Here is a 25,902-nt window from a genome sequence, read left to right as displayed (position 1 = left end):
GCGAAAACAAAGAATTGTTTTCAATTGCATTCACCCACTATTCTGTTCCTATTTTAGATTCCATCTTGACTGGGAAATGAAGCGATGAGTAACAGCAATTCCTATTCCACAAAGTTGCCACAGCTTAGCAGCAACAGTACATCCTGCACCTAAACGAGAAAATACAACTTCCTCCCTTTCTCCCCTCCCAAATAATCTTTAATAAATCTTAAAAACAAAATACTGAAGCTTTTCACCCTCTTCACCTCTCTTTTCTTCTCCCTTTTCAATCATTTCAAAGAGGATCTAAGCATGCTCTGTTAAAAAAAAAACAAAAAAAAAAAACCCACATTAACATGTTACCCCCTTCCCTCTCAAAAAAAAAAAAAAAAAAAAGCAAACAAAATACCTCAACATGTTAATAATGTAAAAACAAGCCCTAAAATGTCAGTAGTTTGGATTCTTGTCACCACACTAACCTGTATCTGGCTTACTAAAAAGGTGAATGTTGAGACTAATGTAAGCATTAAAGCCATAGATCAGCACTCTGGTTTCCTGCTTTTCCTAGAATTTATTATACAAAATTTAAAAATTAAAGTTTGTAATAAAAAAGGTTAAGAGGACAAAAGAAATTTTGGACATGACTCTTCCCAAAGCATTTAACACTGTTTCAGGAAACACATCTTTCTCCCAAAATGCCTTGCCAACTAGTCCCTACAATCCTATTTACCCATTTTTAGCAGCATTCTCTTTCCTTGCTGCCCTGTGAAAGCAATGGGAAAGATTACTGACTATAGAAACAACATGCTGTCAAATACAGAAATTGAAACAAAAGCTATTTTTCCATACAGGGGTGCCACTACTTCAAAGGAAGACAAAACTACAGTATATCGTTCAACTAGAACAAAGCTAAACCATGAGGCTGCTTATCAGGCATGAAATGGTAGAAGTGGGTTCAGAGATCTAGTATAAAGTATTTAACATAAAAGCCATTAAAAAAAATCCTGCATTTTCCACTAGTCCAGGCCACCCTTTCTGTAAAGCACATGAACAAGCCAGACTCATCAGTACAAGCCGTCAAATTGTGTTTAATAGCAATCATATTACTAAAACTATCGTTTAATGAAATGGTCCTGTCAAAGTCTGCAACGTTTAAAATCTTGTGTAGATATCCTATTCGGCGAAACAGAAGCGTCCTATTGCTCCAGCGCCATCCTTCATCCTACATATTTCTCTCTTCCTTTCCCACACACTCAGATGTTTCGCCAGCATACTTTCAGTATTTGCAAAATCCTGCCCAAAGAGCGTGGCCGATTTCCCACGGGCTCCCACCCCACCCTGGATGAACTCGTTACTTCCCAAAGTCCACTTCCTCTTCCACCCCTGGACCTGCCAGCGCTCCCAACGCCCCTCTGCCTTGCGCAACATCCGCGGCCTCCTCCCCACATTTCAGACAATCCCCGATGCGACATTTACATCGAGATTTATTTTTTTGTTCCCAGACCACTGGCAAAGACTTGACAGCTTAAAGGGCTAAGGATGGGGAGTTAATCCCAAACACCACTGGATAATGAGACAAGCTACAAAGATACGCGCATACGGAGATGGCTAACCCCTCATCTTCAGCTCTTCTGTGGGTCAAACTGTATTTTGGTATTAAGTATTTAAACAATATTGAAAAGTGCCAGCGGCATCTGCCCAATCAACATTATTGCTCGCAGCTAAAGCCATCTATTCAAAAGATAAATCTTCTCAAACATTTTAACAGCCCGATTAAACAACTAAAATAAACGAGGAAAACGGATAATTCTCCAATAAATTCTTCCCCCGAGCACACACGTTAACCAAAGGCTGACGATGAACTGATCTGGAAGGAAGAAAGGACGAGGGATACAGGCAGGGCTGCGGTGGGGGATGGGGAGCGAAGGGAGATGTTGGGGAAGATGAATATTCCTCTAAGGATTATTCAGTACATTTAACACATCTCCTCGGAAAGAAGAGCAATCTCAAGCAGACAGCTACAGGGGCAGATAAAGGGGGACAGGAGGAAAGGAGTGTCCCATTATCCCCAGATGACATTATAGATGGCAACCCCGCGAGAAGAGGGGCTGTGAGGCAGAGGAAGCGCTAACAGCCCCCCCGCCCCCCAAGCCGCTCTATCCCCTTTATCTGCTCAGGGAAGGAATGAGCGGAGGGGGACTCCCGTTTATTTTCCAGCAGCCGATCACCCACCACCTCCTCAGGAACACAGAAGGGCCGGAGTCAGGGGCTGCGGTCACAAATCTTCCCGGGGGACGGGGCAGGAAGAAGGGTAAAATAAGGCAGCCACCTCCCCCCCCCCCCCATCCGCCGAGCTCAAAAAGTGGCGGGGGACACGGGGGAGCCGGCCGAGCTCTGGGGGCACACAATAGCAGGTCACTCCCAGGGAAGCGGCGCTTCCTCCGGCGCGCCCGTGCTTGCAGGGGATGGCGAAGGGGCCGCGGGGCAGCCCGGCACCCAGGACCCCCACCACCCCGAGGGCAGGCAGGAGCCCTGCCTGCCCGCCCGCCCCTCGCCGCCGCCCCTCACCATGAAGTCGCTGGCGAAGTTGTCCTCCCCATTGTGGTCCGTGTCCTTCATGGCCTGGACTCGCTTAATGAATTTCCTCAGGATCTCCTCCTGGCTCATCCTGCCCCGCCGGCCGCCCTGCGGAGCGGGAGCCCTAGCTCCGGCCGCCCGCCCGCTCCTCGCCTTGAGCCCCCTCCGCCACACGAGCCCGGCACCCGGCTGCTTTCCCCTGCCTCGCCTCTCTCACCCCCCCGGGCCTGCCCCGCGGCCTGCAGGCGCGGCGCAGCTCCCCACCCCGCTCACGGCCGCTCGCCCGCCCGCTCCATCCTCCCCTCCCTCTGCCCGACCCTCCCTGGACACCGCCGCCGACACAGGGACACGACGAAGTCCCCACCTCCTCCCCCCGCGCAGGCGCGACTCCCACTCCGGCAGCGCTTCCTACGCCCGCCCCTCCTCGGGAGCCGGCCCTCCCCCGCTTCCCGCCCATTGGCTCCCCTGACGGACGCCTCGTCCTAGTGGATGCTGGGCACGCCAATCAGCGGCTAACCCCGCCTCGAGGGGGAAATCGCCCCGGTCCGCTAGCCCCTCCCGTTTCCCACGGATGGGACTTTCCGAAGGGCGCCGAATGGAGCTCTGGAAGGGACCACTTGGAAGGTGGGGGGGGAAGAGGAAGGGAAGACTGAGCGGGGCGAAGTGCGGTTTCCCCTGATCGGAGCACAATGGGGCTGCGGTGGGTGCCTACAACTCCGCGGCCAGGAGGCAGCGGCCGGCGTTGCGGCGTGTCGGGACCTGTACCCGCGGCAGTGCTGCGGTCCCCGCGCTCTGCCGTCCATAGCGGGAGAGGGGCTGTCGCCTCTTCACGAAGCGCTGAAACGGCGGGAGGAAAGGGGGTTCCTGCCCCGGGTAGGAAGCCCGAAGTCATGGAAGGAGCCCGGGGGACCCAATGGTGGCGGTCACCGAGGCGGAACGAAGGGCTCCCCGGGGCTGGGTCGCGGGCGGTGCCGCTGTGGTAAACACCGTGCGGCGGGAAGATGGCGGGCGGGCCGGGGCCGGGGCCGGTGACGGGCCGGGGCCAGCGACGGGCCGGGGCCAGCTCCTGCGTTCTGTATGTGTATGGACTTACTAAGATGTCCGTTCGCACGCGGAACTGGTGCTGGCCGGTGCTGCTGGGGGGCCGCGGGGTGGGTCTGGTGCCTGTAAGCGACGCTGCAGGGAGTCCGGAGCAGGGTGGGCTCAACGCGGCCTGACGGGAGGAGTGAGGTCCCCGCGCCCCTCAGCACTGCAGCGGGGTTTCTTCGGGCCTTCCTACCAGAGAATACTGTGGGTTCATTTCCTACCTGATGGTTTGGCAATGTCAGAATATGACAAGAGTGCTGTTTCTGTCTTTCTTTTACGTGGAAAAGAGTTAAACATTAAAGCAGCATCGTGTTTGATGTCCTGATTACAGCTTCTGCTTGCGCAAAGTAATTTTAGAGGTGTGTGTATGTAGCCTTATAGCATAATAAATATACTAAGTCTTTTAAAGTATACTTTTGTTGGTGAAGAACTAAACAGCCTATATGGGTGTAGTTGATGCAATAAAATTTTATCACATGGACTAACAATAAAGGTCTATGAAGAGAAGCGTAACCTGGTTAAGGCACTCCTACTAAATCGCCCATTTTCTACTGTGTATCCCACCCAGTGCGGTATGTTGTGTTTGCAGTTGCAGCAGCACAACCACTTGTTGGACCAGCTCAGGGAGCTCATTCAGCTGCAATATAAGCCCATAGAAAAACTGTTTTTTTTTCTTCTTGGCTGTTTTAATTAAGCTGGCTTTGCTACTGAAACAAACCTACATAGAAACTTGGTCTTCCTGTGGTGGTGTAAGATGCTACTGTTTTAGATGACAGCCAAAGATTACCATGTCTACACCGGAATTAGAAGAATGGCATGTTACCACCTTCAGCCCAATTTAATGCCCATCAGCTCATCATCTCCCAAATGGAGGCAAGTTATGAGCTACGGCACAGGACGCTGAACTGTAGCTGATGGTGCATGGGCACGTTTCCTTCTGCATCTGCTGCAGAAGCAGTCATCTCTGGAGGCAGTGCAGGTTGGAAATTTGAAAGGGTTAGCATTCTCACAACTGCAGACTTCAGCCTTTTATAAAAGGGTTATTTTTTTTTAGCAGCAGATGTTCATGGAGCACAGCAGACATAAGGACATGTCAAGGAACTGGAAAAGATCATCAGTACTTCTGTGCTGAGGTTTATGGAAGCCTGAGCAGCCCACACAAAGACAGTGGTCAGAGCTGTTTCTTCTCCATGTCCTTTGCACCAGCCTCCATAAGTAAGCTGATCAGTCAGCCCTAAAGAGCCACAAAGGTGCCTGGCTTTTTTGCTTTAATCCCTTTCTTCTCCTTTTCATTCTCCAAGCCTCTTTATCTCCACTACCAAAAGCAGCATGAAAGGGAAATAAAGAAACAAGATAGATGGATAGATAGGGCAGAGAGACCAGCAAGGATAGCTGTGACTTGGATTGTCATGTAACACCTTTTCATGCCACCTTGCTTAATTTCCATCTGTTTCAGGAAGGTCACTGAGTTGCTCAGCAGTTGCTCTGGCAAACCTGCTCCCAGTGCCAGATGGCATGTAACTTTAGGAAAGTGATACCTGGGACTAAGCAACCAAGTGAATGTGGTATGGTTTTCTTCAGTCTGCTCATTTATTCAGACAACACACTTACAAAGGAGAGAAGGAAAGGTCATGATTTATTGCATTTGAATCTGATGTCATTATTGCCTCACTGTGAAAAAGGCCCAGCTACCAGTCTGGCCTGGTTCATAATCCATCACTGCGTTGTAATAAGCTGTTGTAGCCTAGCAAGTATAACAGTGACCTTTCATTTAGGTTAACTGATAAGAAGGATATACAATCTCAGAAGAAGAAAAAGCCCTCCACACCAGGCATGTGTCGCAAGCCAAAACAATGGCATGTATGAAACAAAGACATTAGAAATAGCTGGGTGGAGAGCTTTGCCTGGCATTGTTTGCATATGCATGTGTACCTGTGAGAGCTGTCAGACAGTCCTGAGCACAAACGCAACAGCACCAGTTCTATCTCCCACAGCCCTGCACATGTTGCATGAAGCTATCTCATCTCTGTGCTACGAACATAGAAACCTAAACTTTCCACAGCAAAAGCAGTGCTTTAACCAAGACTTTTGATTTGAAACTCAAACTGTCTGGGTTAACCCCAGACATCTGACCAATCTAGCATGTGTGCATGAGTGTGTATTTATGTAGCTGTAGGAGAGAGGCGGAAAAAGAGACACAGGGTGAATTACTCACCCTATAGATAGAACAGGAAGTTGCAACCTGAATCTGTAGAAGAAAACTGTGGTTATGTTTTAACAATCCATACAAGTATGGTTCTTGGACAAAAGCAAGTAGATCACCTGGAGCATATTTGCTATTAATCTCATTTTGCCTTGCTGTGCACTGCCCCAGCTGCTGCAGGGAAGGAAGACAGACAATTTTTTTCTGTACAAAGGTGGTTTCTCATGTTCCCACAAGGTAAGCATGTGTGAACTGGCAAATGTGTTTCTTAGCATGCCTACCATGATTATGCCCAGTCAATGGGCGGGAGTACCAATGTCCTAGTTTACCGAGCTTAAGAAATTTCCCTAAAGACTAAGGTGGAGCATGGGCTCGCCGCGAAGCTGTTTGGCTACAAGGTCTTTGTGGCTTGGAGCCATGTTCAAAACCCAGTGCATTTTCACGCAAAACTGTTTCAGAAAGAAATCAAGTAACTGGGTGTGAGGGAAGGCTGAAAGAACCCTGCACCTCTGAGTAAGGGCATTATCTCCTATTGTTTGATTCCTCCTTTGTCAGGCTACACTGGACTTTATGCATTCCTTTTCACTTGGCTACATTACAATGATAACTCACTTTGTCACCAATTTCTCCCCTTTCCAATTATCTACAAACTCTTAGAGTTTAACTACTTATTTGGAGCAACATGTTAATTGTGGTGGTGTGTAATTACTAACATTACTGTAATTATAATTAAATTATGATCAATATATCCCATATATGGAACCTCAATTAATTTCACCTATACCAAGAGTCTGAAAAGCTTGTGTAATCAAGATCATTTAGGATTAAAAAATAGATGCTAGCATTCATAGATTCTAAAATAACACTCCTGAAATATATTTTATGTGCAGTTGGTTGGAAGTTGTCCTTAAAATGTGGTGTTTCAGTGGAAAATGCTGTTTCTGTAAAACTTAAATTTACCACAGGAAACAATTTTTGCCAGTGTTTTTCTGCTTCTTAACAAAAACAATGCTCTGTTATAGTTACTGATGCAGAAATGTCTTTACCATTGAAGACAGTACAACTTGGGATAAGGACCCAGCACGTGAAAGTACTGGAGCAGGGAGCATAAATGCCAGGAAGCTGTTGAACAGCTCAAGGGTACACATAAAACCAAGTCAAAATGAAACATTTGCCTTTGATCTGAAAAACTGAAATGCAATGTGTCTTTCCACAAATGTCAAAATGTTTCATGCTGGCTGAAAATAGTTAAACATTCAGGAATATCAGCATCAAGTACTTTGTGTATACTCTGACCCTCAAAACGCTTTAGTATTTAGCCACTTTTGTTTCTGAAGAGGATAAAAATAATGTATTGTGTGGCTGATCCTCAGTTACATTTTGACCACTTACATTGTAAGTAACAAACTAGCAAAATACAATGGATTCTCATGGATTCTCAAAATACTAGTTTTGAACAGAAAGGGCATTATGGACAATAAATCTGGGGAAGATGATACATAGTATCCTTTGTATACAACAAATAACTTGAATTCCTGATTTAGACCTGAAACTAATCTCATTTTAAATGAGTCATGAAGACCTGATCAGTGTCTGCATAATATGTTCTATTCATATTAACTAAGTGCCATGTGACTGCTGGATTTCTTGACATTTGCTTCTATTAGTCTCAGGCGATGACAGGCTCCTCTTCTATAATTACCAGTGAAAATGCCACTACTACAATTTAATTTTACCTGGCTTCCTTAATCTTTATTTATTTACTTGCCATCTTCTGGGATTCATTGCTCAATATTGCTAAAACACTTAAATGTGACATTTCCTACACAGCTAATAAATATTTCCGATCATAATTACTGAGTTTCCTAATAAGTGCATAATTTGGATTCCTTTCAAACTGTAACATACACACAACCATTTCCATACAAAGAAATTTTGCTCTTGCTGCTGTAGTTATTGTACCAGCATTTAGGTTTAGAGTGGTTTTTAGGTACTGCTAACAGGCAACTGAAACAAAAATAAGTGTGTGCATCAACGTAATCCTCTACCACAAGCAGTTCTAACCAGAAAACAGCTGTGAAACACTGTCCATATTTGATTTTTCTCTGTTTAACTTTTAAACAATTCCTTGAACTTATACACTGTTGATTGAGGTGTTTTCTTTGGGTTTTGTGAATGTAAAAAGGGGCGTTCAGAATACAATGAATATTTCAGCAAGATTTTAATGGTATTAAAATAAATAGCATATGGGCCCCAAATAAATTGCTGTGTGTCCTTTCAGTAGCTACTTTTTGATAGTTTCATTGTAAATCACTGAGAGGCCTGATGGTTGTTATTTATACCTGTCATTCTTCACGCAGGAACACTGGTTTCAGCTGGATACCTACTTTGCAATATTGGACGTAAGACAGGAAAATTAGGAGCCATTTTCCATTTGTATCTTTTGACCTTATTAAAATTGGATGTAAGATTTCTGAAGCAGGGAAATTTCTATCTTGTGACCTTGCCGTACATTTGACATGACATAATACAGGTCTGGTTTGCTGCCAGCCAGCAGCCAGCTGCAGCACTACGGTGGGCTGCTTCACGGGAACCTCATTTGCCCCCTTGTGACAAAGCTTTCATCGTGGGTATTCCCCAGGCATGGCTGCAGCACATGTGAAATGGAAATACCAGCAGCAGAAGGTAAGCCTGTGCACAGGGCATGTGAAGTATTTGCCTTCTCAAATCTTTGCCTGCAAGAATCAGAAAAGTATCATTAAAAGACTTCAGCATGTTTAAAAGACACAAGGGAAGAATGTGGATTTTCTAATGGGAGGCACTCATTCCAAATTTGATTTTGAAAACAGGTAATTGAACTAACAGTAAGTTTGCAGTACCCTTAAAAATAAGCAAAGCAAACCAAAAAACCTGAGTACTAAAATCTTGCATCAAAGAATGCAAAAGATGTGTAAAATCTGAACAAGGTTCACACCGTTTATCATATTTAGCTTTTTTGTATCAGCCTCAAGAACAAAAGAATCTATTTGTTACCAGTTCTGTTTCAAGATTCTGATCCATTAGTGAAACAATATTTGTATTATCCTTAAAGAAATATCAGGCTAATGCTTGTCTCTATTTTTATATTAATCAATACGAATTGAAATATTTCCACTCCTCTAAAATGCATCTTTACTGAAAATAAAACTAAAAATTGTTTAGACAAAATCGGAGGCAAAATGATCAAACACAGCATTAGCATTCACCTGGCATTAGCATTCTCTGGATGTACATATCATTCCATTTTACTTTGAAAATCCTATTAAAATAATAACAAGGACTGAGACTGCTGCTACTAAAGCATTAGGTATGACGGCAAAACTGAGCTGTCTTGAGTTCCCTCTGCAAAATGCCTGCTGTTACGACCATTAGTAGTCACAGTGGCCAGCTCAGATTCTCAACTATTTTGTAGATTTAAAACAATATCTTTTCAATAGTCTCTTAAGGGAAATAAGGAGCTTTGTAGTTGGGAAACAAAACCAGATGGAAAATTAAAACAAGAAAGAAGCCTAAAGACATCCCCTCCCCCTCAAGCCCATGAAGATCATGCTACAGAGAGCCACCCTGTATGTGACCAGGTCTATTTTTATATTAACTTCAAACAAATAGAGGTACAGTTCTGCTTTAGTCTCTAATGTGAGTTTTCTCCTGCATTTCAGCGAGAGGTTTGCTGTTATATCTGTGCACATTTAGCGAAGTGACATAAGCCTAACCTATAGTTATCAGTGAGCACAACAATAGTTCTATTGTGTAGGGCAGCTCTTCTTGGAGGTGGAAGGAAGGCTGCACACAGGCTTCCAGAGTGGTCCAGAAATACGATGGTGACACCAGACTGGCTCATGTAAACAGGAAATCAAACCAGGATGTAAACTGGACTGCTTCCATATTCAGTAATACTCAGCTAAAAATAAGCAGATTGAATAGAGGTAGGAAAACCAATTCCCTGTAACTCCATTTTTCAACTTGAATTATTCAAGACCTAATAGAAAATTTCAAATAAAATTAGTTTTACTGTTATCAATATGTCTGTAATGAGGCTGCAGTTACATCCAGAGGGCCTACTAGCGTGGAAAGAGCATGGGAAGTCTTTCTTTCCAGAGAATAATAAGGATGTGGAGATGAAGGCTGAGAAACGATGCAACTGCTCTATAAATATATCATGGGATTAAAAAAGAATCAGGGGGAAAGAAGTTCTACTTAAGCTAAAAGACAACATTTTCATAAGAATAAATCAATATAGACTGTGAAATCTAGAAATGATTAAGCATCTTATTCTGAGAAGAATAAGGATGTCCCAAGCAGCCTTTACAGAGTGAGGAGGGGAAGCTGGGTTTTTTTTGTAAGAGAATTGTCAAATGCTACTGCCTTCACGACCATTGTGTGGAGTTCACCTGGGAGATCCCCTGCAGTCCTCGGTTCCTTATGAATCCCCTGACTGTTGACCGCATCTACCTCTCAGAGGGAAGTCTTTCAGAAAAGGAGGAATTCTTCAGAATTATTTGTGTGACATGAGAAATACACATTACACACAAACCATTACTGAAGTTTCCCTTCTGCAAAAATCTATCTGAAGTATTGTTCTAAATATTGTGATTTGATGCATATCATGTTCTTAATGACAGTGTTGAAAAAATGTGGCACTTCCTTTGGCCTTTGTTACTTCACCATCTCTGTCAGCTATGCCAGATGCCATACAGAGAAAAAAAAAAGATGTAATAGCATCACATACAGCTGAAATCTGTGGGACTGAAATTAGGCATGACTGTCCCTCAACTTTAGGAATAGATGAACATAGGATAAGAACTGGAAAGGAGTAGCAGAAGTCACCAACTCTAAGCTCCTGCCCTCACTTGTAAACCTGGATATAATCCAATTAATAACACTGTCAAGCTTCATCTCAAAGTAAATCACATTATCTGCCTCCACTGGCCACATGAGAAGACAGTTCCAAAACCTCATTGCTGTAACTCTGGGAGGCTTTTCTTATTTCCAACCTTAGTTTTTTAAGGATATTCTTTTCCTGTGCAAATATCTTCATTGCAGTAATCTTTGTCTTGCTATATTAGAGAAGCTGCATTTTTGCTCTCCTTTTATGCCATAAACTTCTAATAATTTCTAACAGGTCTTCTCCATAGTTGGAGAATCAATTATTTAAACTGAATCAATCTTTCTTGGATAAAGAAGGTTAGATATGTGCCAAGTTCCAGATTACTGAAAAACTTCCCTAACCACTGGGTCTACTTATCAGTGATGAAGGGTAAAAGACAGCAGTGATGAAGGGAAAGAAGCAGTCACAGGAGGAAGTTTTGGTTAGAACTTACCTGCTCAGTGGTAAGCAACAGCAGACCAGCATGTCACTTACAGGATCTATGCTTGCTGCCCAAGGACAACAGCAAAGGAATGGCCAAAGATGCCCTAATGGGTAGCTGTCATTATTCCCACCATAAACCATAAGTTGCTCTAGGAATACAATGCAGTTATCAGTAAAATATAGACATCCATAGCACACTCCGTTAATATCTCATGAAGGCAGTGGCATTGCCATGGGCTTTGTGACATTGACACAAAATCTAGAAACCAAGTAAGTCAACTGGTCCAGCATTCAAGGAGGGCTCTTTCTTGCTTCAGAAAACAGTTTGTATGAGTCAGTCTTGGCACCTCAGGCCCACTAGAAGTGCAGGATAAGTAAATAGATAAGGTCCCTGGTATTTTCTCCCCCTGAGTGTTGAAATTCCTTGAAAACCTGGAGGCTTTGGAAGTAGAAAAGCCCAGACAGACTTGGCCTCAGGCCGAACATCTTGGTTCAGGAACCATGTTTCTGACCAAGAGACTCACAAAGGACATCCTAGATGGCAGGGGCAGACTTTAGGTGGCTGCCATGAGAAAGAGGAATCACAGTGCAGTGGAGGTGGTGCATTCACATGCCAGCTCTCAAGGGGCAGGATTTTTACATCATCTAGAAGATGTAAATGCACACTCTGTGACAAAGGCCTGTAAAGGAACTGCCCTCCAGTGCAATTGAGTTCACTCTTCCACCCTATTCCCAGTCCTCATGTTCTCAAGGATTGCCCTTCTTCCATCTAGACATACTTTAGCCTCTGCCACAAAAAGTTTCATTAGTATATTCTTATTTTTGACTATTAATGAAGGTGATGAATAGAACCATTGAATGATACTGTGACCATGACTGAATTCTGAGAAATTCCACTTGCAAGTAGCAATCCAGAAGTTCTTCTTGCAAGGACAGCCCACTCTTCGCTTTAGACGGTTTCATATTTACCTTACAATTTCTGAACTAATCCCCATGTCCTTACCGTGACTAGTCCTTGATAAGCATTGCCTGTTTACAGAGGTTATAGTTATCTCATTTCTTTGGTTTTGTTTTGTAAATAAATGAGTATCAGCATAGAAGCTAGATGATAACATATGTGATCGTATAAAAAAATGTTGGCATACAGATTTGGCTTCTCTAACTGGACCATTATGATAGAATATTCTCTTCAAAAAGCTGGTCTTTGTCTGCTGGCATCTATATTGACACTTGATGAATCAAATTTGATGGAACAAAAGAATCCTGAGAATCAAAAATATTAGCATGCAACATTCATTTGTTCCATCTTCATAGTACAGACTTTGGGCTTCTTACTTTCATAACAAACTAAAGTGGATGGTAAAATCTATACATTTCTGAACTAAAAAGAGGAAGAAAGAAATGATTCAGTGGTGATAAAAGGAAATATGCTGAAAGGGTGAGGGTGGAATACAATGTAGCTCTTACATTTCCATACAATACATTTCAATACAATGTAGCTGTTACATAGCTGTTACAATTTGTTAGATTTCAGCATCACTCATCAAAGAAAACTAATGTGATGCTCTGTTATAATTATCTCTTTTCCTCATTTTATTTAGCTCTTACATACAAAAATGCAGCAACTGCTCTAATAAATTGGTCATAAAACTATTTTGCACATGTATTTGGCTATCATTTTTGAGCATGCATACTTGAAGGTGCTAAGATTTCAGCATTAACATAACTTTGTTGCAGTATTGATTGCATATGTGTTTTCTGGTTAATTATTTAAATAGCTCACTGCTTTTTCCTTACTGGGTGTTGTACCAATTTATATTTTCCATGAGTAGGGAACACCTCAATTTCCATTCATCACAAAGAAACTCTGCTTGATCAGAGCCAGGAATCATTTTACCTGGTTATATTTTCTAAGTGCAACGCGTTCTCTGTACATGGAATAAATGACGTAACTGCTACACTGCCAGGGACTTTGTGTTTATAAATTGAGAATGGCCTTCCCTCCTCTATTGGTATAATTTCACACACTAAACAAGATATAAATCATTACTAGGTATTATAGCATATACTAAGCATTTTCAAAGCACTATGTGTCAAAGAATGCAACTGGGTGGAAATTATTAACGTTGTGAAAGAGAAAGATAACATAAGCATGTAAGCAGAGCAGCAAAGATAAAGTTGTGCCTTTCATTACAGATAGCATCAAGCCAAATTGAAAGTTTACATGATGGAGAACACACTTGTGTTCTTCTATTTATGATAGCAACAATCACAGGGAGTATACAAAACCAATAAGAGCATATCTGTTCCATTAATGCTTTTTGAAATTACAGCACATACCCTGCGATAGACACTGCCCAGACTGTTGGAATTTTTTACAATGATGATGGTGTCACTGTGTTGGAAGGATATATCTGCTGAAGAAGTGGCCAGAATAGGACACATAATTGACAAACATTTAATAGATCAAATCTGCTATATATGCATTCAGGCTGTCTTACTGGAAATACCTGCAGAATCTGTTAGAAACTCTTTAGATTACGTTATTTTTCCCCCAAACAACAGATAACCCAAGAACCTGTAATATAATGAGCCCCTTTTTCCCATAATCTATGTGTCAAAGTCAATGAGTAGATAATATCACAGCTGAATGCTTTGAATACTAAATATAAAACTAGAGAAAACCAAACTACTGTCAGGTCCACACACATCTACTACAGCAGAATGCTCATGAAGTTAGCTGTAGTCATGGTTTAAATCTGCTTTTAATTTTTAGCCTTTACTTCCATTATACGAATCCAGTGAAGTCAACAGTCATAATACTGTAAAACTAGTAGAACCAAATAAAGAGTCTTTTAATATGCTCAGCAAAATCTGCCATTCCTGAAAAGCCTGATCTATGGTTAAGTTCAAATCTAGATGCTGTCTGAGTGGGGTATTTTTTTAGCCTGGCTTCATTCTAAGTGAAACATGAATGGTTTTCTTCTATATTGCTTGCAGAAATTGAGATCCACATAGGAGAGCAAACACCCAGCAGCATTTGTATTAAGAGGTTTCCCAAACACGGTGATCTGAGCAGCACTACTCAACCCATGTCATAGTATGGACAACACAGCATCTTGGAGTCATCTCCTGCGTGTACTTCAAAGGTGCAGAGCTCCAGATACTGAATTGTGTATACATTTAATACATCTCCCACAAAAGACAGCTCAGAGAAGCCATTGCTAACCTTAGTGTTTATTATTCTGACACCAGTTTTTAAGCAAGACTTTAGGGCAGATCTTCAATACTCTGGATTAATAACCTGTACTGGTTAAACCAGAAGAAACGATAATAAACAACAGAATTAGTGGACATCAAGATAAGTATGGTACAATGAAGAAGAGTCAACATGGCTTTTTTAAGGTGAAGTCGTGCTTCACTGATCTACCAAACTCCTCTGACAGAGTCAATAAAACATGCTGGCAACAGAGATCTCTTTGATACCATCTGCCTGGATTTCCAGAAGGCACTCAAGTTGCTTCCCCTGAGGCTCTTAAGAAAGCTAATCAGATGTGAAGAAATGTTCACAAGATAGGAAGAAGGGAGAGGAAGTAATCGTTGCCCTTCACAGTAGAAAGAGATCACACGTGGATTCCCACGTGGCTCTGTGCTCAACACAGATTACAGGTGATCAGAAAACAGTGTTGAAAAGGGATGAAAATGTTTGATGATGACACTGAATTAATCAGTGATGTAGACTACAGCTGATTGCAGACTCACATTAAGAACCTTATCCCATGTAGTGAATAGGCAACAAAAATTCACTGTAGAGGAATGTAAAATGAAGGCAAACAATGCTAGAAATCACCACAAAAGGAATCAAGAACAGAAAATATCCTTTTGCTGTTACATAAATACATGACACATTCACATCTTCAGTAGTGTTTGTACTTATATATCCATCTGAAGACAGACACAGAAGTACTGTAAAAGATACAGGTAAGTGCAGCAAGTATGGTTAAAGATATGGAGTGGTTACAGGAGTAAGGACAAAAAAAATTATGGGAGAAAAAGACACCAATGGCTATTCAATACAAACCCCCTGCATCCAGTTTAGGAAGCCCTAGAATAACTGATCACTAGATACTAAGAAAATATTTTGGGAAGGGTCTCTAAAGGGTGCTTATAATCTCAGGACACTCACTTGGTGGTCACTATTGAAGCCAAGGTGCAGAGCTAGCTGAAACTCTGATCTTACCTGTTTTGCTCTTACTCAGGTTTGGACTGAGGTTATGCACTGTCAGTGCCAAGTCAGCGTGGACAATAAAAGTCTCCTCTGTTGGATCTGCAGAATAAGCTTGGAATTTCTGAGCAGCGCCATCATACCGTGTACACAAGGCTGCACTTTTTGGGGAAACATCAAATCTGCTTTACACACAAAGCCACAATCTCCAATGTTGTAATTGCCCAGGGTTTACAAAACCATGTCAAGCCTCTGCTCACAGCTGTGCATGCTCATTGTGATTGCAAAACTGTCAGATCTACCAGGAAAAAGGCTGCTGCATACCTTGAAATCTTAGACAAATACAGAATTCCTCTGTATTGTGCCAGATATTTCCTAAGTGAAAGAGAAGACTTATTCATGAGAAAACAGGATTGTAGTCCTATTTGAACATCTTCTTTTATCTGGACTGAATGCGGCTTCCCTGACTTTGAAAGATAGATTTTATATCATTTGGTGGTTCTTGTTTTCATTGTCTGCAAATAAGCAGCCTCTTGTCTCTGCTCGGTGGGAGGATCTAAAGGTTTGTTAGTTACTTTTCTTTACCCTCATCATTTTTGTCGTCACAAGCTGCACTCATAATGAGAGGTGGTTGATAACACCTCAAATGTCTGCATTTTTTCCAAACTGATGATCTTCCTGGTCCGTATTACAGACGTGAATGAGGCTCTTGAATGCAGAGGTGTGGCTTTGCAGTGAAGTAAACCAAGATAGGGTCTTAATCATCTTCATTTGCCTTAGTGTTTGCTTTGCTGTTTCAACATAGCTTTCAAAGTCCATTGACCTCTGAATAATACAGGCTGCAAGCATGCCTATAAAGCTTCCATACCTTTCAAATATTTCAAATTCCTGAGATATTTAATGTGTCCTGTTATCTGAAACAACTTTACCATAGATGTTGGCTAATTCTGGCCTGTCGTGACTCACTTCCTTGCTGACTAACGGATTGCTTAGCTGAATTTCTTTAAAAAACCTAACGTAATAGTCAACTCTGAGCAGGTCCTGGTCGCCTCTGTTCAAACAATTCCACTGCCAAATGCTCCCAGGCTCTGCTGGCTGCCTCACAAGTGAGCACAGGTTTATTGTGCATTCATCCTTAATATTCTCTGTACAGTGAAAAAACATATTTTTCTGATTCTTGCATGTTCTTTGGTCAGTACAATACTTTTGGAAAGAGACAAAAGTTCTGAGGGATTTTCCCCAAATCTATGCATTTTCCTCAGAAGAACCGTTTATTTTTCTCCTAAGGCTAATCCACTTCCTACAGTCAATTCTCTGTTCTCATTCGAGATGTCCCTAAGAACTGATGAAGTTTTCTATGAGCCATCCAGAAGTGGTTTTGTTTCTTTAAAAGCACAGCACCGCTCCTCTCTCTGATGGATGATTTGTAGATTACGGTAAGTGTATTGTGCTCTTGTTTCTCCTTGGCCTTACATCTTTTACAACTTCTCATGCTGTGAAATGAAGTAAGTGAGACCTGTTTGTCAAAATGTAAGGTCAGCCTGCAGGCTTATGTTAAATTACAAGGTCTATTCTTCCACCTTTAAAGTCTTCTCACTGAAAAGTTGGCAATGGAGGTACCAAACCTCTCTCAAGGATATTTTATAGGAATTGCTTATACCATCCACCTTTCCAGAGCTTGTCCAGACTGTTACCCTTGCTGTCCTTATTGCTGTGGCTTGCTTGCAAGTTCTTGTAGACACGTTATGATTTTCATGTGTCTCACAACAAAATACAGAGTTTTCTTACTGTTACTCATATGACTTTCTACCAGGGGGAGGCTGGTGCTTTTGGCAGTTGCTGAATGACCACAGATAAACCTCCCATCAGCTACTGAAAATGTGAAATCTTTTTCTGCTTGAGCATAGTTCTGCTGCCCCAGCACCAGTGCTCTCCATTTGCTCCATTCCTGCCACAAGGCTGCTCCAAGGGCTGCTTATGAAGCAGCTTATAAACCTGGAGCATTTTCCCTTGTTTCACACATGTTCAGGAATAATCAAGCTTTCCAGCTCACCCTGCTGTCAGCAGTCAGCTCAGCAGAACCAGTCAATCACCAGAAAGCTGGAGCTGCCACTGATTTTAACTGCTTGGCTTTTCTAAAAGGAAGCATTATACATGGGTGTAGTTATTTATTACAGATTCCTCCCATTTAATCTCCTAAAGGCTTAAGCAAATGTAATTCATCAATAATGAACAGCCTAGTTTACATTTTATGAAGTCATATTTTAAACTGCACAATGTCTCGCATGACAACACTTGGTGATTGCAGAGACCCCCGGCAGCAACTGCAATACAGTTTCTGTGGGAGATACTTGGGCAGCCCAAAGCCAGAGAGGGCACAATGTAGGAGCAGATGTTGGTGGCCTTTTGCCCTATGCAGTATTTCTGCTAGAGGAGATCAGTCCTGCTTGGACTTTTTGTTCCAGCACTCCGTGAGGAGGAATGGATGTAGCCAGCAAGGACACTTGTATGGGTCAACCACAGGAAAAGAGGTACAGGGAATTACTGATGGAGTTCAGTCAGCACCGGCTCTGGCAGTTAGAGTATATAGATAGCTGCTGAATTCTGAATCCCTTCTTTGTGGTGCGGCCGCAAGAAATTAAGACTTAAGATTTAAGCTTAAAAATATTAATATTAGGGGCTTCTGATGTGCACTTTCATTCTGTCACTAGCAATAAGTTGCAAAGGTAAAAATAAAATCCATCTCATAAATACCATAATCCATTGTGGCAGAGAATGCACAAGGAAGCTTTAGCACTACAAAATACATTCAGCTTCTGCATGTAAACCTGTGAAGCATCTGTCTCAAAACCCTGGGGTTCTAAAATAGCTTTCTGAAACTCAGGGTATTTCTTTTTTCAATATTATTACTTCATAATTTAACTGGATGTAGGTTCCAGCCTATGAATGCTAAATACTTGATCCTCTTGCTCATCACACACTTGTTTAATGCAAAATTCTTAATTTTTGAAGTAGTCTCCGCTGTTTTTCACAGAAGAACCTGCCCTACAGAAATGTTTATGAGAATACATTTCAGCTATTCTTTTCTTGTCACTTGGAGGCCTGGTTGATTTTAATCCCACCTATCAATCTGAACAAGGCGTTCACTTTTCTCTATTATTTTGTGTAGTTTCTACCAACATACTCACATGGACTTTCTCCTCATATGGCCTTTCTGGTTTCAAACAGCACCTGGAAGGCTTCATTTCCTCAGCCTCTATCAATTGCAAAAGTAAATAAGGAGATTATTATTATTTGATTGTCATTCAGATGTCTGTAGTTACAGCATTAAAACATCTTTTCATTGTTTGTACTGGGTGCACAACAAGTCAAGAGAACTTTAATAAAAAATTGATGCATTTGCAGAGCTCCAAAGTCTAACTGGAGACAGATAGACCTGAAGGCCCTTTGGAAGGAATTCAAAGCTCAATTGAGTCTTTCTGCAACTCCAGAGAGCTCTGATGTACTGAGATGGCTTGGTGACTGTGTTGGATGCAAAGAAAAGTTTGCAGTCAAGGTTCTGCTGCAGAAAATGCTTGCTACTGGTTATAGTGTTCCCTATGAGGTTGATGCTGTTCTGTAGAAGGCTTCCTGCTTACTGCAGTAAGCACAGAATAAAGCTATCCCATCCCATTGCTTCTTTGTTTTGAGAAGCAAAGCCCATTTCAAGCAGAAGGGATTCTGTATGCCATGTTCTGGGACAACCAAATCTCCAAGTCTTTACTCTGGAAAACTTTAATGGAAAGTAACAGTTCAAAGCAAGGACTAGAGTAGACAGTAGACAGTAAATATCCAACCTTAGTGGTTAAAAATTCATCTCCAAAGTAAGGAAAAGAAAAGTTGGTCTGGCATTTTATTGAACTTTATTTCATTTGTGAAAAATGGAAATGATCAGTGACAGAAATGTCAGGGCTGACATTTTACCTGCTCTTTCTCCATTCCTTAGATATTTCTGCATATTCCACACAATTCCTTATCAATTTATTTTAAAAAAATATAAATGCATTTTATGTCTATTTTCCCAAATGTTTTGCCTCAAAACTTTCACGCATGCACTTTCATTTGCACACTAAAAGCCAATTTACAATGCAAAATTTCATACTAATTTTTATATGCAATTCAAATTGGCGGAACAATAGTGCATACATTAAGAAAGCCTGCATTTTGAAAATGTAATCTTATGTAGGCACTAGATTGCTATTGCAGCTACAAAAGAATATCATAAAACAGTAAAACATGTCTCACAAGTCATAGCAAAAGACACATTAGCACTCTAAGCAGTAGTTTGTTTGCATTAAAATTAGCACTGAGGAGTTTTACTGGGAAACTGAGTGCTTGAGGTTTCCATTAAGAATGCTGAGTGCAAGATGCAGAGTGATTTCCATTTTCTCGTTTCTGTTCTAGCACACATGGAAATACCCACTTACTTTGAATTTTCTGGAAAAATCCCACTGAATTTTAAGCAGAATACTTAGGTTTCTATGAAACTGTATGAAACTGATAAAAAAGACTGTGCTGCCTGGATGCCTTTGGGGAAGCTATCATCACTCAGGAATATGATGCTGGATCTTAACAGGGATGTTCAGAGCTGCAGAAAGGCTAGAGGAATACAGTGTTTCCAAGACACCTGCCCCAGTCACTTCTCAAGTAATACCAGTGGATGGTTTGTACAATGATAAAGGTTAGAGTCTGGACAGCATTTAACAAGTTAGATGATATTGCTACAGAAATATTGTAAAGGTGTTATTGCCACAAGACCTAAAGAAAGGCAGAAATATTCACACTTTAGATGGATAAGATAGTGCAGCACCAGTTCTGCATCCTGCACCAAATGGTTCCCATCAGATATTTTTCCATAACTATGAGGTAAAAAAATCCCTTTTTGTTAATGACTTTAGAAATTCTGCACAGTCTGAATTAGTTGATAGTCCCCATTAATGCCCCTTTAAATGACACAGATCCATTATACAGTCTGTGTATACGATAACCCTGTTTCAAAGCATGCAGGGGGGACAGAAGTAGTGAGACCTGCTGAAACGTACTTGTTATTTCTTAGAGTTAGTTCTGTTCTGCTGAGTTGCTCTTGAGCTTTTACTATTCCAAGCTTTCTATTGTCTGCATTTACTATGCTTGTACTAAGTTCCCTCTACACAGCCTGGAGCAGGAAAAGGATTACCACAGCCACTCTGTAGAGCTTCAGTTCAGAACTCACACCAAGACCACTGGGGTAAATACTTTTTTTCCATTGTCAACTAAAAACCACATTCTGTAAAGAAATTAGTATTTTCCATTTACACAGAATTACATGTTTCTGAAATACTGAAAACATTTTAAATTGATTAATCCTGTCATACACATTGAGGTCAAACTTGTTTTCATGGGCAGCAGTGTTACTAGGATTAACTCAGCAGAGCTCAGTTTTTCCATTCTATTACATGATAATACAATTTGGCTTTTAGTCTTTACAAATATTATAAAGAGGTTAAAACACCAAATCAAATGTTGTCCTGATCAGCAAAGCCACTGCAGTGGTTACAGGATTCCATAGTTCTGAGCATAGTTGGGTAACAGATTACTCTGTGGGATAAAATCTATGCCTGAGACAAAATCACTGAATACAAATACAGGTATTTGCCAGTACTCCAGGTCCTTGCTACATCTGCACTACAAGTATAAAGATTCATAGCAGAGCAAGATGTTACTGAATTTACCCATGGCTACACCAGCGCATGTAGACGCTTGCAGATATTCATCCAGTAGAAGGGAGGGCTTCTCTTATTGCAGAGGAGTGCTTGTAGACTGGCACAGAGAAGGGGGAGTGAGTCCACAGACCACTACTAGGTCCAACACAGCAAATCCTCATCCTTCCAGTATTATTGCATATCATTATATTAAAAAATTATGTATATTATTGTGGATTAAAAAAAAAAGAAACAAACTCTCCTTAAATGAAGTGCAGATGGTTAATTCTTACTCATGGCCACAAGAGAAAACCCAAGGAAAATGCTTTCCAACATAAAGGATTGTTAAACACCAAAACAGGTTAGCTCAGAAGGCCATAGACTAGGAAGGCTTTAGGGAACTGGAAGTTTTAAGAACAGTTAAGCATCATTTTATTGAGGACGGTCCAGAATACAACTGGCCAGCTCAGTGTAGGGGAATGGACCATGGATCTCTTGAGATCCTATTAAGCTTTTTAGCACTACTATTCCATAGGGGCCGGACTGCCCTCAGGCCAGTGCAGTACAAACAGTCCTGAAAGTAAACGACCAACTGAAAACAACTGAACAACTGAATAAATTCAAGGGAAAGGAAATGTCCTTACAGTTTTCTTACTAGTCTTCATCTCGAAGTTATGCATCAGATTGGGTCAGCCAAAAAAGCAAATACCATATTCTGATGCAATCCAGTCCGGCCTGTGTTGCCCACATCACTGTTTCTTTTTCCCTATCTTGATTACAGATCAGAGTAGTAGAGGCTTAAAATTGCAGTTGTCAGAACAAGAGGTCACTTGAGTCATTGCAGTTTTCAGAAATGTGGCTTATGGCCTCAGAATTTTCTCTGGGAACATTTTATTGCAAATGAACCATGTTTCACATCACTGTCTTTGCAAGACTCTCAGAAACCTTGGCAAAGTGGGGTAGAATGGCTGAAGGGTTTTTTTGACTGCACAAACATTAGAACAATACATTCCTGGTTTGGCCACTTTTATGGCTAACTGCCTGCACTTCTGGTAAAGAAACAGTTTAAGTGAGTCAAACTGAAAGCTAATGCCCTATTGTAGTCATGTTGTCTGCATCACCCCTTTAGAGAAGGCAAATCCTTTTGAGCAGCCAGAGCCCAGCCTCTGAACCAAATTCTTCTCCATGTAACTCCTTTGATGTGTATAAACCTGACTTCTGCTTTCTTTGGTTTGTGTAAATTTGTGACTTGAGTTTACATACGTATTTTTTTGTGGTTTAAATTATATTTGTCTATAAAAATCCAAACGCTGACCTGAATGCAGTCTTGGCCATCTAATACTGTAAAACTAGAAACTGAAAACTGAAATGACACGTTTTTACAGTCATTCTAATTAATATTAGAGGAAGCAAACCAAAAAACCCCCATCAGATAAACTTTACTAATGTTCCCCTTAAATCCTGATTTTATTCCAACCATCAAAATTACCTGTCTAGCTAGTGTCTGGAAAGCTAATAGTTGATTTTGAAATATGCATCCATACTTTGCCTGTAAGTGTGACCTGTAAAGATGCAAATGGAATGCAAATGTTACAAACACTATGTCAAATCCAGGTCCAAACCAAAACCAAATTATGTTCCAGTTTTGCACCAGTAAATGCCCAGGTTGTGCAGGTCAAAGGTACAACCAGTAGCCAACAGAATAAAAGACTGAGCAAAAGCTTTCCTGCACCAACTACACTGAAGCAGGTATAAAAAGTACTACAAAAAATACTAGTGGAGAGTAAGCTACATTTATTCTCTAAATAGCAGACAAAAAAGTGCACATTATTTGTGGTTCTCAGAGCATTTAGTGGAAATCTTTCAAAATTGCCAGCTGAACTGATGGACATCTTGTTTGTACATGTTACATTACCGAAATTGGGCATTACTATATTTAAATGAGGTTTTGTTGAAGTTTTTCACGTCCTACCAGTTTTAGACTAAACCAAACAGTGGTTTATTGAAACTGAAACATTTTCCAGTCAGTCTGGCCTGAAGACAAGTCTTAAGTGACTTTAATCCTGGAATTGTTTCAATTTAAAAAAAAGGAAAGTTTAAAGATGTTACACGAATCATGCTCATTTGGGTTTGCTGCACAGAGGTTTTTCCCAGCTTTTATATTTATTAGCTACATTTACAAGATTTTAATACCTGCTTCTAATTCTCTTTGCACTTATCCTACATTTTAGATGGGTTGGGAGAGGTGGAAACCTAACCAAAGGTTGGATTATGGTGTTTAGAAAGTGCGCTGTAAAATGTAACTCAGCTATATACTCATGGGGTAACAGCAGCTGAAATATGAATCTAGCATCTGGGACACTCTGAGACCAATAAGCCAGTTAATTTTCAACAACATTCTCTTCTCTGTTGGGCAAATAAAAACAGAAGACAGATACTGTGCTACTTACAGACCCTAACATATCTGCTTCTTACTGTTCAAAGATAGCTCATTTTAAGCAAGAAATGACACCTCTTACATGTGCACAGCTGTGTTAAAATTTGCAGCTTTATCTTTCTGCCCCAGCAGTAATTCCTGGGTTTTTCTACTTCTGGACATTTATAGCCCCGTCCAGTCCAAAACCACAAACCCATAGGAAAAGACCACAGGTTTCCCCTACCTTTATGAAGATAATTCACCCTTGCAGACTATATAGCTCAGCAGCAGGCACAGCTCCTGGTTGCAATAGTTTTGCTAGCTGAGTTCATTATTCTTACACATTGTTTGAACAGCTTTGTATTACAGGATTGATAGTTACAAAGCATCTGGAGGAGGAACAACTCTTTCCCTTCTTCCTCCACTGGCTAAACAGTTTAGTCTCTTAGGTAATTCTCAATGACTTAGATTATTTCATTAGCCTTAGCTGTGTTCTGTAACTTTCTAGACCCCACTGGAGAAGATCAAGCTTTCCACCTCATTATCATCCCCTTCTACCATGGCGATGACTCTTACTTCACCCTTTGAAGTAGCCACAAGTTTTGTGCATCCTGGACATCTAAGTGAAGTAATGGCATTTTACCTGAAAGGACCAGTCCACACTGACTAAACTGGTCTTCCAGGAACAACAGCATGTTTCAAAGCACTCAGCTTCCCCTGCTTGTGATGACTCTTACTGAAAAGATGGAGCAATTGCTATTGCAGGGCTGCAGCCCTGAAAGCTAGCAGACACAGAGCTACTCTTACAGTAGTGCAGTCCAACGACACAGGTGTACTCACACTGATTATTTGAAAGTGAGTAGTAAATCCTGTGTGTGTGGTGAGCCCATTAGGTGTGCTGGAGAAGTGGCGGCTTTACGGACTGATCAGTGCTCTGTGCTCCCCACGGTTTGGAGAAGTTGGGGTCTTGGGGATGCCATCTTTAGTTAAAAAGACACAGGATAAAAGGCTGAAACACATTACTCACCATCATTAGCTTCTTGGGCATGTGAGAACTACACAAAGTGCAAACAACTGGTTAGATTTGCATGCTGTGCATTTGCACAGTGCTCCTCAACGTGTTCCCCAGCGGCATGAGCAGAGCCCGATCAGCAAGCTGGAAGTGCAGCTCTGCGGGATGCTGCCTGCCCTTCCCAGTGACCCTGACAAGTGCACCTTTGGGTTTCTTTGTGGAGTAGATTTCCTAAATCCACCTAGGTTTTAGGAAAGGTTACACTTTTGCAAACCTTCCATACATTACATGGCTTCAAATCTTTCTAGAAATGACAAAAAGCAGGTCAGCAGTCAGCTGTATTACTTTCAACTGACTTCACTGGCTTCAGTTCAGGCAATTTGAGATGTACTGATATTTAAACTGACCTATGAAGCTGACCTTTACATTGAGAGCCAAAAATATTATTTCAGGATTTTGGGAAAAGCAGAACTGATACTGACACAGAGCATGGACCAGTAAATCAAGTGTAGAATAAAGAATAACACTGTGGTAATTAACAAAAAGTAATGGGGGTTTTTTTGAAGCCCAGGTTAGAGATAATATAAATAAAATGAGTTAAAATAGCAGTGTCCTTAAGGTACCTAAACAACTGCAACCTCACTTCAAAGGGAAGTCACACAACAATCAGACAATTAGAATTAGAGCATTCTTGGGTGCATTTAGCTGCTAAATTATTAACTTTTTTCTTAAGCTGCATTTACATTTTTGATGTAAATGTGTTTTTTTCCCATCCTGAGAATACCACTCAAGGCTATTATTCATGGAGTTCTTAAAATAAAATTGCACAGAAACATTCACTCTGCACAATATGGGATGTACAACTCATTGCCTAACCTCCTTAGGCTCTCAGTCCAGAAAGTAGTTCAGAGTATCTAATTTGTGGACCTTAAACAGTTCAGAACCTGAAAACTAAGCAAGCTTCCTGTTCCCATAACCAGGAGCCATGGCCACACTGCTTGTGTGCCCAGCACATTTCTCTACTCACAGTCCCCACCAAGAATGTGTGAACATGTAAACCCTACTGAATCTACATGACATTGCTGTTTTCTGTGGCCACTTTCTTCCTGCTGGGCAAGAGCAGGTAAGAAAATGGGTTTGGCAAGTAGTGACCATAGAATCATGGAGTGGTTTGGGTTGGAAAGGACCTTAAAGCTCATCCAGTTCCAACCCCTTCCATGGGCAGGGACACCTTCCACTAGACCAGGTTTCTCCAAGCCCCATCCAATTTGGCCTTGAACACTGCCAGGGATGGGGTAGCCACAGCTTCTCTGGGCAACCTGTGCCAATGCCTC

The 25,902-nt window shown here is 41.4% G+C and overlaps 2 protein-coding genes across 5 annotated transcripts in view; both read right to left on the bottom strand.

The window, feature by feature from the left end:
- The window catches only part of PTPN12 (protein tyrosine phosphatase non-receptor type 12), a 73,050-nt gene extending 69,279 nt beyond the window's left edge, over window positions 1-3,771 (bottom strand). For 2 of the 4 annotated variants that reach the window (XM_065666814.1, XM_065666823.1), the window contains exon 1: window positions 2,548-2,758. In XM_065666814.1, coding sequence (XP_065522886.1) covers window positions 2,548-2,646 — 99 coding nt within the window. In that variant the 5' untranslated portion in view covers window positions 2,647-2,758. Of the gene's footprint in view, window positions 1-2,547; window positions 2,759-3,649 lie in introns of those variants that run through there. The other 2 variants (XM_065666838.1, XM_065666831.1) reach the window with 2 other exon arrangements.
- LOC136005955 (MAPK-interacting and spindle-stabilizing protein-like) lies at window positions 3,062-5,359 on the bottom strand. Its single transcript, XM_065663855.1, has 2 exons — window positions 5,335-5,359; window positions 3,062-3,732 (listed from the first exon to the last, which is right to left on the bottom strand). The coding sequence occupies exons 1-2, from the start codon at window positions 5,357-5,359 to the stop codon at window positions 3,062-3,064; spliced, it is 696 nt and encodes a 231-aa protein (XP_065519927.1).
- Between the last annotated feature and the right edge of the window lie 20,543 nt (window positions 5,360-25,902).

Source organism: Lathamus discolor, chromosome 1 (genome assembly GCF_037157495.1).
Source record: "Lathamus discolor isolate bLatDis1 chromosome 1, bLatDis1.hap1, whole genome shotgun sequence".
Taxonomy (NCBI): Eukaryota; Metazoa; Chordata; class Aves; order Psittaciformes; family Psittacidae; genus Lathamus; species Lathamus discolor.
The sequence above is the reverse complement of the archived record's forward strand: the minus strand, read 5'-3'. Positions and strand labels throughout refer to the sequence as shown.

Coding starts and splice junctions, on each gene's coding strand:
- LOC136005955 (XM_065663855.1), bottom strand. CDS start 5,359: ATGGATTATGAACCAGGCCAGACTG. Junction 3,733..5,334: donor TTATGAACCAGGCCAGACTG/GTAGCTGGGCCT, acceptor GACTCCCTGCAG/CGTCGCTTACAGGCACCAGA.